Source organism: Caloenas nicobarica, chromosome 2 (assembly GCF_036013445.1).
Source record: "Caloenas nicobarica isolate bCalNic1 chromosome 2, bCalNic1.hap1, whole genome shotgun sequence".
NCBI lineage: Eukaryota > Metazoa > Chordata > Aves > Columbiformes > Columbidae > Caloenas > Caloenas nicobarica.
Window position 1 is genome coordinate 127,479,549 of NC_088246.1, and position 16,585 is coordinate 127,496,133.

Below are 16,585 nucleotides of genomic sequence, written 5' to 3' on the forward strand. Positions count from 1 at the left end.
ATATAATACAGACAAACTGTGAGAAAATGGAATGGCATCATCTAAATAACATATGTAAACTAATTCCAGTTTTCATTGATAGAGCATATATATTCACCAGGTGTGAATATACCACTTTTAGTCTATCTTCAGTAAAGAATTAATTTCTTATTGTAGAGTTGCCTCTAAGTTCCTCTTTCTGCACTGAGTTTAATTCTGACTTTAAACTCCGACTAACTTGCCTGGTAATAGGTATAAAGATAATAGTCAAGATGCTATTTTCTTATAAGCCAGGAGCTCGTTTATTTTTCATTAAGGAAAAGGGTAAATCGCTTGAATTATAAAAGTCATCCAGTGCCTTCCCACAGTTCTTCCCATAAGCACAAGACAGAATTTTTTTCCTGAAGTTCAGTAGGAAAGAACCACCTTAATCACCTTAGTGCAAAGAATGACTGCTGGGTATTCCCCAGAAAATTAGTGGGTGAGAGCAATAGTGATGAACACATGATACAGCTTTGAAATGTTCCTTGGTGGGTGAGAAAAACCCGAGTACCCAGAGCCAGCTACCTGGTGCTACTGAGAGCTGAGGAGATGATACATAGTCCCCTCTGTTTCATACATGAAAGTGATACTTGATCATTTCAATCAAGTTGAAGTTATCCACTCATTCTCTTTTCTACAAACTTGAAGGAGAGTTTAGGAGTGTAAAATTTCATATTTTTTTAAGATCTCATTTATACCAATGGATTGTATGAGCTTTCAGATACCAGAAGGTACAGAGCTGCAATCACTAGCTTCCGTCCATGATTTTGGATTCTGACTGTTGAAATACGCACATCCATATAATTGTTTAAATGGTACTTCAGGAATACAGGTGAAGCATTTAGAAATATCTGTATGGAAAGCAAATCATTCTTTATGTATTATTTGCAGAAATCACTAACACATTTCTCTGAACGGAGAAATGTGTCAGGCAGTATTATGTCATATATTGGCCACTTTCTACCTGTTTTGATAAATATGTACATACATATGTATATATGTGTGTAGATGGATATGGATATGTATATGCGTATGGATGGATATTTATTTGTATATATACATATTTCGTTTCAAGCACAGGTATATACAGACTACCCTTAGCTTTGATTTTATTTCCAGACTAATAACTAGAAAGGAGAGGTTTTAAAGGCTAGGTCACCACTACCTCATAAATTTCTGTTTTGCAATATAATTCATGTTAAACATTTCTGCCATTGATTCTGAATATTCTATATGCTGTATCCCACATATATATACACAAATATATATACATACAAGGCAATTAACTTCAAATAGAAGTATAACTATAATAATATAATTTTGCTTAAACTAGAGATCATACCTTCCTTTAAGAATACTGTAATTTATAATATTCTTATTAAAATGGAAAGATTCTTCTGATTAGAGGGATATATTGTTTATTGAGTTTCTTGATGTTTCTTAGGTCCATGCATTGCTTTCCTATTCCCAAATACTCAGTATGCCTTTCTTTTTAACTAGCTGATTTGATTCAAGCATCTACTTAGCTAATTTAATATTGATTTTGTTCTAGTCTCCACCTTCCACCTCTTTGGCCTTTCTGTTTAAATTAAATCTTATTTTAAATGGATGCTATCCCAACCCACAGTTGCCAGCACCTTCACCTTTTCACTTAAATTGCATCTATTGTTACATCAATCTTACTGCAGCATCCAGCATCCCTCTCCTGAGCTTTCCACTTGACAAAACATTCAGGCCTAAGTGGTGCCCGTTCCTGTCCCTACATTTCGCCCAGCCTCTCCATTAAAATGAAATCTCTTTACAAATCCATTTTCCACTTCCAGTACTTATTACTTCTTCGTTTCTAAATGGCAACAACTTTGTGTCTGTTTTAATTTGCGGGGCTTGAAAATAAACTTTTCAGACTCGCACTCTTCTGTGTAAATGCCATCTCCCCTGAGTCTTAACTTTCGTGCAGGTGGGTTATCCTAGTTTCTGGTCCTCAGCTTAAGTAATATGCATTTCATTGTTATTGTTGCTTGAGTGATAATTTCCCAGTTAGCACATCAAGCTTAAGAGCTCTGTCTGATAATAAATGCTGCTTTTGGCATGGGAAGCATAAGCCTGGAGCGAGTGGCGCACCTGTGTGAAGATGAGATGTACTGAGCCAAGGAGGGTACTGGATTAATCAGGCTCCACAGTGGACAATAAATGATTGTGGTTATATGGTGGTAAAGAATCTGGGGATTCAGTAAACTGAACAGTTACAATTGAGACAAATATTCCCATGGTTTCCCATTATACATATCTCAATGTGTTGGACACACTTAATGGACTTGTTGAGGTGGCCAGAGTTCTCAATGACTTTTCCTTTATGCCCATGTCTGGCCTGAGAAAGTGATGGTGAGGTTTCATTTTAGAAGAAAGAAATGTCCTCCCTTTTTCCTTACAGACAATAGCCTCGAAAATGAGCACAGATCCATGCAGACCAGCTGAGCTGTGAGTCTGCCACTGAAATTTCCTGAAGATGAAGTTTATTCACAATTCCTTTCTAACAATACTAAGCTTTGAAATACTGCACTAAAAAAACCCCAAAGCTGCTCATTTCTTGTTTTAAGGGAGTATCCATGACAAAAATCATACAATATGGGTCCCATCATATGTAATGGATCTCAGTATATGTAATTATATATTACAGCCTTAGAGGCTGTTCAAACAACTACTTTCATATGTTCTAGATATACTATTTCAATAGCCCTAATGATTTCAGGATATGAGAGAAGCAAGAATTATAGCAAGAGGTTACCTTATTAAATCAGGTGATATAGCTGACACAGTTTTTCAGCTGGGCCAGTTGTTCAAATAGAATATATTGCCTGTTCCCAGAAAGCCTATTTTTCAAAAAGGCTACATTATATTTATTGTATTTGTTCTGTGTTGTTTACGTGCTTTATTAGCTCTATGTCATAACAACTCTTTCTCTTACTAGTGCTCTGTGATCTGGGTCATATCTGGACCCACTTTAAACTTCATTTGTTGTTTCTTTGCCTTGAATCAGTATATCTGCAGTTGATTTTCTTAGCAGATATTTAATCTCAGTACATCTGTGTTTTTCTCAATATATAGTAATAATGCTATGTGACTTTCACCATTTAATGATGATTCTTTTTCCTTGGCATTGATTTCTACTGATTTTCTTTTCCTCCTTAATCATGACAATGTGTTATTTCTGAGGACTGAAATTCGAGAGTTACAAGGTTCTCATGAAAGGGTATTTTTTACTTCATCTTTCTTCAGGGAGAGGATTTTTTATGGATGAGGTCAGTATTGCATTATCGTTCTTTATCATTAGCAGATTGATTCACTGGTGGATTCAAAGTGAGTATTAATCCTGTTACGGACTCTCTTCCTCTTTTGCACATTTGTCTTTCTCCTAATATGAAATGATACCAACTCTCTAACAATGAGAAAACCATTTTCATAGCCATCATGTTTGCTGACAGGCGTGATATTTCTTTTTTCACTCCATCATATGTGAGAAGACCACTGGCCATTTTAAGTTCCAGTTTTATAATGCTCTATATTCTTAGCTTTATTTTCAAAGCCAAGAATGCAGTCATATTATATTTTGGGGTTTTGAGGAGCTAATTTGAGTTGGTGACAGAGATGGTAATGTCAAAAGAAATGTTAAGAGATCAGCGAGATGACTTGAAGGAGAAGATAGAGCAAGAGAAATGCAGTAACAATACGAGGTGCAATAGGCTTCCCCATTTGCAGAGAAACACAGAGACAAATGAGTACTCATGTGATGTGATTAAGTAGTAGACATAGCAGATATATCCACAATGGCTCTGAAATAGTGGATGATCAGATATTCTGGCGCAGACTGAGGGTACCGTAGAAGGACTTGACAGTGCATTTACTGGGGCTAGAGATGTTGGCATGACACTGATCAGCAGAAGGGTTATTTTGCTGGCTTCTCCATCTTGAAAACCTAAAAGCAAGAACAAACAGAAGATTAGAGCTTGCTGGTTTGTGCTCATCCACAGAGATAAAAGATTGAAAGGAGCAGCTTGAGAATCTGGAGATCACAGAAGGAGTTTATCCACTTCTGTTTCTGATCTGTAGACTTGAATTCAGAGAAGGCACAGGAGGACCACAGGCTTACCTGCTGGGAGGGAGAAGGTGGGATTTTCTGCTGGCATGAGGAGAAGAAGGCTCCAGCAGCACTGGAGGCAGCATTGTCTGCTTAGGAGGGGGAAAAAAAAGGTAGTTCGTAGTTTAAAGAGGCTAAAACTCTGGAAGATGTGAGCCAGACTACCACTAGGTGAGGTGCAGCTGTGAGCAGGAGCTGCAGAGGAGGGAGGGCACACAATGCCCCACGCTGTGGAGCAGATGTCGTGTGGTGAAGCAGGATTTCTGCACAGAATGTCACTGATGGTCATGGGGGTAAAGTCAGGATGATAAATGAGAAGGAGCATGAGGAAATGGAAATTGCCTCATCCAAAATGGAAAACAACATTACACAGTGTTACTGTGTTTGATACAATAAAGTGGAAAATATCACCAGGTCAGTATTCTGGAAAAGCTGATACGTGACCTCTCAGGCTATTGAAGGACACATTTTAGCGTGTGTATCAAGTTCAGGATGTCAAGGTAAAGATGATAGTTCTGTATTTGGATCTTAGGAAAGTCAACTGCTCATAGAGGAAGGAAGGGTCAGGGAAGAGGGAGACTCTCCGGACTGACAGCAAAAGACATTCACAGGCAGAGATGTTAAGCAGATTTGAAAGGAAAAGTTTGAAAGAGGGCTACAAAGCAAACATGGGCTGAATGTGACAGAGCTTTAGTCAGCCAGATCTTTGAAGTGGATGAGCACGCTCCGCTTTATAGAAACTCCCAAATAAAACCACACCATGAAACTCAAAAAAAGGTAGAATTATTTGGATTATAGACTAGCACACTTCTTAAATGGAAAACTAAAAAGTTACTGAATCATACAGAATACAAATGAGAGATTTATAACATTTCCTCATTGTCCGTGTCTATGTGGCTGGAAAACCATCTTCTCATTTGAGTCTCAGCCAAGTCTCTGGCTTCCTGAATTGCAGCAGACTCTGCTTAGCCTCACGAGTCCTTAGCAGGATTTTCTCTCTATCCATCATCTCTAAGACGACCTGCTTTGCTGCTCCCCACTGCAGCCTCTGCTTGAGGAGCAGGTTGCCATCTCCTTTCTCTCTGGCTTGGGTCCTGTGCTGTGCCACGAACACAGGCATGCTCTCCTGAACATCCTTGGCTCACTCCTGTTTACTCTTCATAAGACAAGTAAGGATGCAAACAAGCAAATATGTCACAGAGAATGACAGCAGCAATGTTCAGTTTTCCATTCCTAGGAAAGTGAGAACAAAAATCCAGTATCACTCAATGATAAAAAGAATGCCTCTAGTCCTGTAAACTACTTTTTGAAATAGAGTTAATATTTTTTTTGTGAATGGATGATGTGAACTTTCTTCTATTCGTAGAAATCCTTTCCTCCAAATGCCATGAGTGTTCTGAAAGGCAAGGCTTTATGTCATGTAGTTGATCTTGTAAACACTTTGCTTTGGAAGTTAATCTTAAATTATTCAATAGAGTTTAGCATGGTCTGCATTAGAGCATTAATTTCACATATGAAAGCATCTGTGATTTGTAGTTAAGTTTAGAAACAGCAGTTGTGATATTCTTGGATATATAATAACCAGGCAGATATAAATACTTAAGTGTTGTACCAAAAATAAATAATTGGATCATACTGACAAATAACTGAAGCAAAAAGAAATTGTTGTGTACACAAAGAACAACAGGTCAGAAATAGAGCCCTGTGGGACTCAACTGATTAAAAAAACAAAGCAACCAAATGAAACCGAAACAAAAACCTCGAAGGAACAAGACGCCTAACTTGTGACTTGGCAATGAACTGTAATTGGAATAGATCAATTACAATGGTTCCTAACATCTGCACTAAACATTTTTAAGAGAATTCTGTAGTTTATTGCATCAAACTAAGCAGAAATATAAAGGCACACTAATACATAACATACATCCCTAAATCAGAATACCAAAAAAGATCAAAGCATAACTTCAAAAAGCAGATTCAGAGTTCTGTCCAACTTGGACACATTTATCATGAAGATCATGTGTTTAGAGGTGGGACGGACACTGTAGCAGCCTTCTGTACAACAGTCTTTATTCTTGACTACTTGAGCAGCCATTTTAGTGGATTGACTGGGTATGTGTTGTGAAAACTCAATGGCATTGTTTTGCTCTTGGTATTTTGTGAATGTAATTGGTAGATGTAGTTTCTGGGCATTTAATGCCTTTTATGCATGGATTATTTTTCCTTTGCTAGCTTTATTTGTACATAAGCAGTGTAGTAACTTTAATGGTAAGAAAAAGAGGGAATCCCAGAGCATTCTGTACCAAAGGGGATAAGATCAGAAAGGTTGCCAGAGAGGAGGAAATCAGTAAATAGTGAACAAGAACACAAGTGAGATAAGATTTTTTATATTTCTATTTTTCTTATTGTATAAACATTATGTAGGAAGTTGTAATTGGAATTTACTTTGGTCATGTGCAGAAAGAAGGCTACCCTTCATTGTACTTGAAATCTTATTCTAGAACTAGCAACAGCACCTTTCAATATAAACATCAGAAAAACAAAAGCTTTCTTTGTTTAAGTGTTTTTGAATACAACTTCCAGATGTTTTTTTCCATAAATAAATAACAAGTCATTTAATTATTAGTCATTAGACAGTATTTTAGTCAGAAAGACAAAAATTAAGAAAAAAATGTTAGTATTGTCATTAAAATGTTAGTATTTTCATTAAAATGAGGAACAGAAAAACAGTAACCTGTATAGGAAGAAAATGTATTATCAGAAATATTTTGTTTGAACAGTATTGCTGATGAGTAACATTAAGTCATAGCCAACTATGCTGATATATATGGTATGTTTGATGTCCAGGCTGACTTGTTTTGACTAAAACGTTAGGCTCAGATAAGTATTTAGAGAGAGTAAGAGAAAATATTTTAAAGCAAATTGGAAAACTATTCCTCATCAACTCAAGTTTTGCATATGGGTTTGCAGATAGCACAATGTCATGAAAAATTGATGTTTGCTGGAGCCTAAAGGAAAGAAATTCTACAATTTGCAGGTTAAAGTATAGTCTTTTCTGAAACTAAATTAGTAATAGTAAAGTATTTTCCCTATAGACCTTATGTGTGATGACTGTACTTTTCTAGAGACTTTTTCTATGTAGTAGCCAAGAGTCCTTAACGACCTGAAAGTGATTGAGAAATATAATACTTACTCTAAGAAAAAAAAACATAATCGAGCAGCCTGTCATTTAACTTCAGTAACAGGATGGTATGGGTGTAAATAGCTTTCAAAGGCATGGCACAGAGAACATTTTGGAAATATATTGTCATATTTGGAATGACTCAGGGATCTGGGATAAGAAGGTTTGGGCCACTTTCACTTTTTAACAACTTCGATCTTCCTCATACTTTTTCATTTTACTGAGCAGTCATATTCTTGGCAAATAAAAAATCTTTGAAAATCCAATATTAAAATCTTGGATGTCACAACACTGATACAATAAGGAGAGAGTTCAATAACAAAGATCTAGGTAAAATTTCTGTACTAGTGCCCTTTTTAAGGGAACCTGTGTTAGGAAGCCTCTTTCAGCACAGTCCTGCAAAGAAGTGTGGTACTCATGTGTTTTAAAATGACAGTCTCAACAGGTGAAGATTAAGAAGAAAATCTGGTACAAAATTTTAATAATTACTGTGGAGCCCTGAAGTATTCCCCTTCTAGCTTCCAGTAATAAAATTTATGTAAAAGATTGTCCCTTAGTAATTTTCTATCACTTCATCCCGTTTATATCTTCACTACCATCTTCTAGTACTTTATAGAGACACAGCAGTAATCACAGTGCCACAGGATTACTCATGTCTCTTCTTCTCCCTTTCTTAATAGTCTTGCAGACATTTTCTTTCCTTTAGGTCTCTATGAGCTTCTCTATGAGAAGCTATTCCTGAGATCCTGCAAAGGAATGTGTCATTCTTCTGCTACATGACTTGAGGCTCCAGTGCTCAAGCTTAGTGTGAAGAGGGGCAAACGGCTCGTACTGGCTCCAGGCAGATAACTGGGTCAGTCTGGCTGGTTCACTGAAGGGTGTAAGGACAGTGTGTCTCTTGAGAATGGAAACCAACTGAAAAATAGAGACCCGAAGAGAAGAGAAGAGAAGAGAAGAGAAGAGAAGAGAAGAGAAGAGAAGAGAAGAGAAGAGAAGAGAAGAGAAGGGAAAGGGAAGGAAAGGGAAGGGAAAGGGAAGGGAAAGGGAAGGGAAAAGGAAGGGAAAGGGAAGGGAAGGGGAAAGGGAAAGGGAAAGGGAAAGGAAAGGAAAGGAAAGGAAAGGAAAGGAAAGGAAAGGAAAGGAAAGGAAAGGAAAGGAAAGGAAAGGAAAGGAAAGGAAAGGAAAGGAAAGGAAAGGAAAGGAAAGGAAAGGAAAGGAAAGGAAAGGAAAGGAAAGGAAAGGAAAGGAAAGGAAAACCACCAAAAAAACCCCACCCCCTGCTTATTTGGAAAGTCTATCTAAGCTACAAGTACAAACATTGGAAAGTCCAAACTTTGGACTTCGAGCATCTGTCACTGACTTACCATCAGTCCCCCATTTTTGCTTCCTCTTGCTTGTTGCCTTTGGCTCCTTTTCTTCCTACTTCTTCCTTGCATGACCTGGTTACACTCTCCCCAGTTACCTTTTCTTAAAGAATGTAATTGCATTATATTGCCATTAAAAAGAATCTCAGCACAAGGAAAATAATCAATGCAAAGTAGCATTTGGAACTCCATAGGTTAAGCAAATCTTGTGTACATAAAAAACACATGCTCAAGCAGCTGCTAGCCTGCCCCTTTTTTGGAAAGGGGACAGCTGGAGGTGCCAGCCATTCAAGCCATCAGTTTTGGGGCTTACTGTCATTTATAAAAAGGAGAGGCAAGCATCAATAGGATCTAAGGTATTACAGGCCAAGAGGCTGCAGGATTTACTAAGAATTGTACTCTCTGCGTATTGCTCCTCTGTTCATACCCTGCACTTCCAGACATGCTTCGAATTTGCCAACTTTGAAAGGAGAAATTAGTAATATACCAATGGGCTGACAAGCTCTGGCAGCTGTTTGCACAGGGCCTGCCAGCAGGTCAGTGGGATATTGCCAGCAAAGCTGAATTCCAGATGAGAGGGTGGGAAACGAGAAAGGATTTTTTTTCAGAGCTCTGATTCTTCTGCTCTCACTTCAAAGGAAAACAAATTTTAACTGGCATATGGGCAGATGTGCTAGATTAATAATAGTGAGGCAAACCTAAACGTCATCTGTCTAAGAAAGAATAACCCTCAAAATTACTGATGACAGTGGATATACTTTTTGCAGCCAGCAGCGGATTGCACTTTTCTCACTCAGGCAGTTTATGACAACTGTTCCTCTGATATGGCTGGTGAGTGAATGAACATCATTTTAATGGACTACCCGTGGTGGACAGCCAGCATAGATTTGCACTTCCAAGCCCAGCAGGTAGTGAACTCTAAAGGAACATTTCACACTGGCCATTAAGCATCCAGCATGACCATAAAACAGAGGTGACACAAGGAGAGAGTAATTCCCTGGGAATATGGATCATGTTTTGCAGCCAGCTGCAGATAAAATAACTAGCTTCTGCTGTAACCTGCTATTATCTGTGGGGTGCTAAAAAATCCTCTCCCCAGGATTTTAAGTTTCTCTCTGCATGACTATAGTTAATGACTAGACTCTGTGGGGTGTTCCTTGTTTAGTGACTGAGTATCCCTCCTGCTAACAAGTTGGGGTTTTTTGTTTTGTTTTGTTTTATTTAATCCATAGAATTATAGAACTGTATAGAAAATTATATTTTTTGTTGAACTTTCTTCTAGGCATATGCAACTTTCTGAAGTTATTTATTGCAGTCCTATGAATCTGTGGTAGAAATTATCCATAACCCATTAACCAGACCAGAAACAAAAAAAATCAATTATTTGTTATCAAACTAATGTTTTCCCCTGGGGAAACCTATACAAATGTTGTTGCTGTTTACTTTTGGCCAATTAAACAGAGGGATGGACTGAAAAGTTCAGTCAATGTAAAGTTTTAAACTATTTGATCAAAGTCGGATATCTTATATATCTGTTTGAACAGAAACGTGCATAGTAATGCATTTGTATCAAATGGAAATAAAAATTCAAATTCCTGTATTTAATGGCCATTTGTGATCTTAGTCCTGGAAGTCTACTAGATACAAGTGGTGAAAATATCAGGTAAAATCAGACTGAATTTTTAAAACTAAAAGTACTTTATAATTCAAATAACTGAAGATGAATCTTCATATTAAAGAGCTATCAGCCATAAAAGAGAGTGCATAATGAAAAATGGCACATTCCATTGTCTTGTGTGATAGAGCAGCTTCTTGCCTTAAGAATTAACTTTGCATGAATTTTAAGTCAGACTTCAACTTTAATATGATATAACACATCTTGGATTGCAAAAGAGAAAGCCTCAGCTAAAGAGGTTTGAGGAGCCCTTCTCAAACCTTGTTGGATGGTGCTATTAAATGTATTTTCTTTGTCAGACAAAAGCATGTCTTTGTTGTCAATCATTAACATATATTGACTTCATTTCTGTCTCCAAAAGATTTGTTGGTAGAAGGACAAGGACTAGTTACTTTAAATTCTCTCCCTGCTTACAGTTGCAGATGATGCTTGTGGTTGCTGAGAGGAATGATGTATGGTTCTGAAGTGGTGAATTATCTCAAAAACATACTTTCTAACTCCTACTATCACAGGACCACAGTTAAAAAAAAAAAAGAGTCCTTCAGAGAGCAGGGAAAACTAAAGTATATAACCACAAAATGTAATTATATCACTATGGACACAATTTATTCCAAAAAAAAGAATCAGTAACTGTGTCTTACATTAGACATCTAGATATTTGAAAAATCAGCTTTTACAAAAATATATCTGCAAATATATCTCTTTGTAAGGGTTTAGTCCCGCTAGTGCTTAAGACAATTTTGATGTATGTTAGTTAGTGACAGCAATCTGAAGGAGAGCTGCAGCATGGAAGAAATACAGTATGAAGAGGAGGTGCAGTTAGGCCAGGGCTGGCACTTGGGCTAGACCAGCTCTTCAGCATCATGTCCTGCTCAGACAGTTTTAAGAAAAATGTGTTGCAGCTAAGGTGATGCTGTGTGATTAAAGTACATCAAGTTCAGTTTTCAGCCAAGCTACTCCTTTCCTGAACTCAAAAGGAGAAGGAACTGAAATCAACAGGACCATTTCCATAGATTTCAGCGGGTATTTCATCAGTCCTTCAACCTCTAAGTCTCATTTCCCCATCACCTCATCCTGGATGAGCAATCTTCTTTCTTTGTTTATTTAGGGCGTGCATTGCTTGGGAAGAGGCTGTTTCTTATTAGGTGCTCACACAGTGGCTAATACAATGAGGATCTAAATTCTGTTTATGACTTTTAATATATGTCTATATATAAAGAAATTAAGACAGTTGCTTTCCATGTGACCAAAGAATCCTAATGTGCTGTGAATCTGTCAGCTCTGTCTGCATGGGTATGCAAAAAGCCCATCTAAATCAACAGAAAAATAACTTTTTCCATGAACTTGCTTTTAGATTTCTAGGATGTCTTGGACATGTATCTTCCTGAAGCTGCTGAAAACCTTACTAAAAATAACAAGATACAAGACTCAGACTAAAATTTTTTATTTTAAAAGTATTACGACCATAGAAGGAACTAAAAACTTCTCAAGAACAGATATCTCCACATTATTTCTGATGCAGAAATCTTGAGAGAAAGTGAAAGGATTCTGAAAAGGTTTCCTGTCCCCACAAGTTCATCTGGAGAAGATGCTGTTGCTTTTTCAAATTCAGTTTTCACCTCCTTATTCTCAACTCAGTGAATGCACCTTTAGTTTTCCTTGTTGTTGTGTTACATTCCTGCAAATCCATTGACTTGTAAAAGTTTAGGTAAAATTAGGTTCACACGCTAAACTGTTTCCACTGCCTAAATTTCTAAAGACTTCAAAAGGAGTGAAATTGAATGATGAAATATATGCTGAGATTGCCCTATAAAGAAGCAGCCACATCACTCCACGATGGTTTCTATTCATGTACTCTGCAGATCCATGAATGCTCCTTTTGCACACACAGGGCTCAATGGAACCCAAGGAAGAGACTTCTGTGAGCAGCTGCCACAGCACTTTTACCTACTTGTTTATTTCTAGTATGCAAGCTTGTGCATGCGCTTACTATTTTTTTTAACACAATTTGTCCATATTTCTTTTTCAGTTGGCATATTTTCGTTTCCATTTGTTCATTTCTGGAACTGTTGTATTTTCAGTTGATTTCATAGGCGGACTTGACACATACTCCTACCGACAACCCCCCAAGGAACATGTTGAGTTAAAGCCTGTAAAGCCTGTAGGTAAGGTTCTGGTCCTATGGACCACATTAATCCTTCTAACTGGACTCAAAGCTAACCTCCTGAAATAATTCTGGCATCGGATTGCTAATAATTTCATTATATTTTAATTAGAACGTAACTAAAAATTAATCCACATAAAACATGTGAGTGAGGACACTTTGTCATTGATGACATATCTGCTAAAGCAAGGATTAGTAGATATCACCATGTCTGCCATGTCGTGCCTCGGCTTAACACAAGGAGAGGCTGGTGGTGAAGCATGAAACTGCTTCCCTGCTGACTTTTTAGCAAGAAAAGAGCTGGTTTATGGCTGCTGCTGCTGCATAAACCTTAATGAGATTAACCCACTTATGGAAAGGCAGCTTTTACATTTCTCTAGCTACTGAAAGAAAAATGTTCACTGAAAAACTGCTAGTCAGCTTAAAATCTGTCTTTCTGTAGAGTTTCACTGGAAGTTCATTGTCTCTTTGTCATCACTTATTTGCTCCCACCCTGAAAATTACCTGTTTTTATGGACTCTTCCTACTCTGCTACCCTACAAATAAATTTGGATACATATCTATTCATTTTATTCAGAATGAAATAAGATATGGGGAGACATTACTAGCACACATTTTTGGCAGAAGCTCAAATAGCTTCAAACAGATGATATTTCAAAGTATTAGTGGTAAAACAGAAGGTGTTCATTTGGAAATTCTTCTTAGACACTTGTAAGTTGTTGCCCTGATGCTTTTGGTCTTTAAAGTTACCTTCGGGCCTTCCATGCATCTTAAATGTGACATGAAACCTTTGTGCAGCTAACTGGCTGAAACTGATTTAATGACTTACTGTATTTTACTTACCAGTTAACAGAATTAAAATGGGTTTGAAGGTTTTGCCTGGTGTATACATGTGTTCTTGTGCTGGAAGCTTTAATTTAAAGTGGACAATTGCTAACCAAATGTTTTGAGTGGCCACTTGACAGTTGAACTTTGCTTGTGACTTTATTAATTTTTGCATGTTTTGTAAATTTATTTTCTTCATGCTGCAGCTTTCAGTTTGTAGAAATAAATGCAGACAGATTTTCAGTCAAATTTAGTGAGCAAATATTGAAGGATTATGAATGCCTGTATAGTGATGTATGTTAGAACAGGAAGAAATACCACATTAAGACAACAAAATGAAACAGTGAACCGTCTGACATGGCATTAAGTAGACTTTTTACATTGGAATCTGCGTTTTCAGTAATATTTCATTAAATACCAATTTTGCTGTATTTTCTGTCAAAAGATGACAGCAAAATGGGGTTTTGACCATTCTGAATAAGCTGCTAGAGGCTGAAAAAGTGAAATTGGTATTCAGGAGGAAGGAAGCCACAGCTACAGTATTTACATCTCTTCATAAAGGATTTTAATCTCTAAACCTGCATTGAGGGTAGTATTAGGTGAACAAATGTTTAGTATTTTCTCAATAAACTTACTATAACTAAAAGAGAGGGGAAAAAGACATTTTCACAAGACTTACATATGTGTTCTTGCGTAATCTGTTAATTTGTTTTACAGTAGAAAAGTCACGGAATCTGAGAATTTGTTCTTTGATAGGATATTTTAGTGAAGTAGCTGAAAGGATTTTGGGGTTGTTGGTGAGCTTGTAAAACTGGAAAATAGATGGCATCTTCCTGTTTCCATGTATAGGTATTGTACAGCTGGGAGGACCCTCTCTGGCCTCTTTATGGCTGCTAGAAGTATGAAACTGGAAGACTGTTGTTTTTTCTTCTTTATTGATATTTTGGTTTCATGCACTGAAAGAAGCGGAGAGGATCTTTACCTAAGCAGGGAGGAAAAATACTTTCAGTGATCAAAGACTAAATTAAAAGCCAAATTGCTGGAAACAATTTGAATAGTCAATGGATTGTGCCAGAAACTTGGAGACGCTTATCTCTCTGCAGCACATCAGCCATGACTTCCTTTGATAAGTTAATTGCTATCTGTATCATTTATATGTAGCCTGAGAACTCGTAGTATCCCTAGGAAATGTGACTTCTGGTATCCAGACTGTGAAAAACTCCATTTCTGTTCTCTTAGAATTGAACATGAATAATGCTTGTTAACTACATTCAAAGCCTTAATAAAGGTTACAGATAGTTTGCCATCCTTACCACTTTAGTGTGATGCTTTTTATAGAAGAAAGCTTGGCTTTATTTCCCTTTTTCTCACTCTTTTTATTTCCCTTATTTCATTCATAAATTAACTAAACATAGCCCATTGAAAATACAAGGCTCTGTGGTCACCCAAACTATGTAGAAGATAGTCTGGTTTTGCCAAGTACTCACATTCAAGATGTGCTGTCATAATTATTAATGATTAGCAAGTCTAAGATTAGTTTTCCTTTTTACCCCTGAGAAGAGGTTAAATTTGAACTTATTCCCTTTGGGAACATTTTTAATGCATATATGAATGATCATAGCTTGTCTGTTTGCTCTTCATTCTGCCTGTAACCTTATTAGGCTACTGGACAAAGAGAAACAGGATCTTTGCCCTGAACCATGCAGTTTCGATTACGATGTGTGTAAGGCAGGAGACAACAAAGGGAGTGGGAAAACAAATTGTCCTGTTCTCTTCGGGACTAAAGCACATGAACTATAAAGAAGATTGTTGTAAGAGGAAACAGTCTCAAGTTGAACCAGGGAAGTTTTGAATTGGATATTAGGAAATATTTCTTCACCAAAAGGGTTATCAAGCATTGGAAGAGGCTGCCCAGGGAAGTAGTTGAGTCATCATCCCTGAATGTATTTAAAAGATGTGTAGTTGTGGCAATTAGGGACATGGCTTAGTAGTGGATTTGGCAGTGTTAGGTTTATGGTTGGACTTGATGATCTTATGGGTCTTTTCCAACCTAAATTATCCTATGATTCTATGATAGTATAAGAAAAAAAGAAAATAAGAAGTTGCATTTTGGCCTACATTAGAGGTTTTTATCATTATCATTAATATTATTAATGGTTTGCAAAAGTAAAAGTTTACATGTGCACCATTCCAGCTTGGACGAATAGGTCTGACCCATTGGTACTAGTGTCCCCAGCATTTCTAGGGACATTGCAAGGTCTGTTTGTGGGACTGATGCAGTGTCTGAAAAACTCTCCCAGTGGAGAGGCCACTGCTCTGTGATGGGTCTGTGTGATCCCAGCCTGTTTGCATCTTCTCCTGAGACTCTAACCACCTCTCTGTAAGATGGACATAGATTTTCCAAGATGACACAAGTGAACATGGTTTACAGGAATTCATGTGAGAATGCATAGATTCAACAAATGTGTGACTGTGGTGAGGACTATCAATAGTGTGAGTCCAGCTCAATTGCATGTGTTTGTACTCACGTCATGTCAGAATTCTATAACCTGGTGAATATATATCTTACACTGTTAAAACAGATCATGCTAAAAAGAATCTATTATTATGTGAGCTTCAGACATGTTTCACTATCCGTGGCATATTTCCCCAAATGTTTTTTGCCTTTGTGGTGTGCATGATACAAAGCTACCACTTCATTCTTGACCATATATGTGGGTCTTACAGGTGAGGAAATTAGTGACCAGAGGTGTTTTATCCAATCTGTCAGCTGGTGTGAATTTGTTTTATCCAATCTGTCAGCTGGTGTGAATTTACATCTCACAAATTAGAAGATAAACAGAATGAGTTTTAATTTGTAAGTAATTCATATATTCTGCTTCTTAGGTCGAAGTAAGTAATGAACATGGACTCAAGACTTCTGCTGCTATAGCTGAAGAACCAGATTTTAGAAGAAAAGACCAACCTTGTGACTTATCATCCTGGAAGAAACCCACCATCCATTTCTGATGGCATGTGGATTGTTCTTCCCACAAGCTCAGTGTCATTATCAACATTGTTATTTCGTAGATCCTTGTAGATGATCTTGAATTTTTGAATAATTTACTTATATGGACACTTGTAAATTGTAAATTTTTTCTGGTTTTATTTCAATATTTTTTACAACATTTAGTGTTAAGGCATGAAAACAAAACAACCTGTGAAAACTAGGAGAAAGCTG

General features: G+C 37.2%; 1 protein-coding gene across 1 annotated transcript in view; it reads left to right on the top strand.

Annotated features, from left to right (window-relative positions):
• Nucleotides 1-16,339, top strand: part of NKAIN3 (sodium/potassium transporting ATPase interacting 3) — a 346,886-nt gene extending 330,547 nt beyond the window's left edge. The window contains exons 6-7 of the mRNA XM_065629251.1: nucleotides 12,458-12,541; nucleotides 16,252-16,339. Of these exons, the coding sequence (XP_065485323.1) occupies nucleotides 12,458-12,541; nucleotides 16,252-16,265 (98 nt within the window). The 3' untranslated portion in view covers nucleotides 16,266-16,339. The remainder of the gene's footprint in view (nucleotides 1-12,457; nucleotides 12,542-16,251) is intronic.
• The last annotated feature ends 246 nt before the right edge of the window (nucleotides 16,340-16,585 follow it).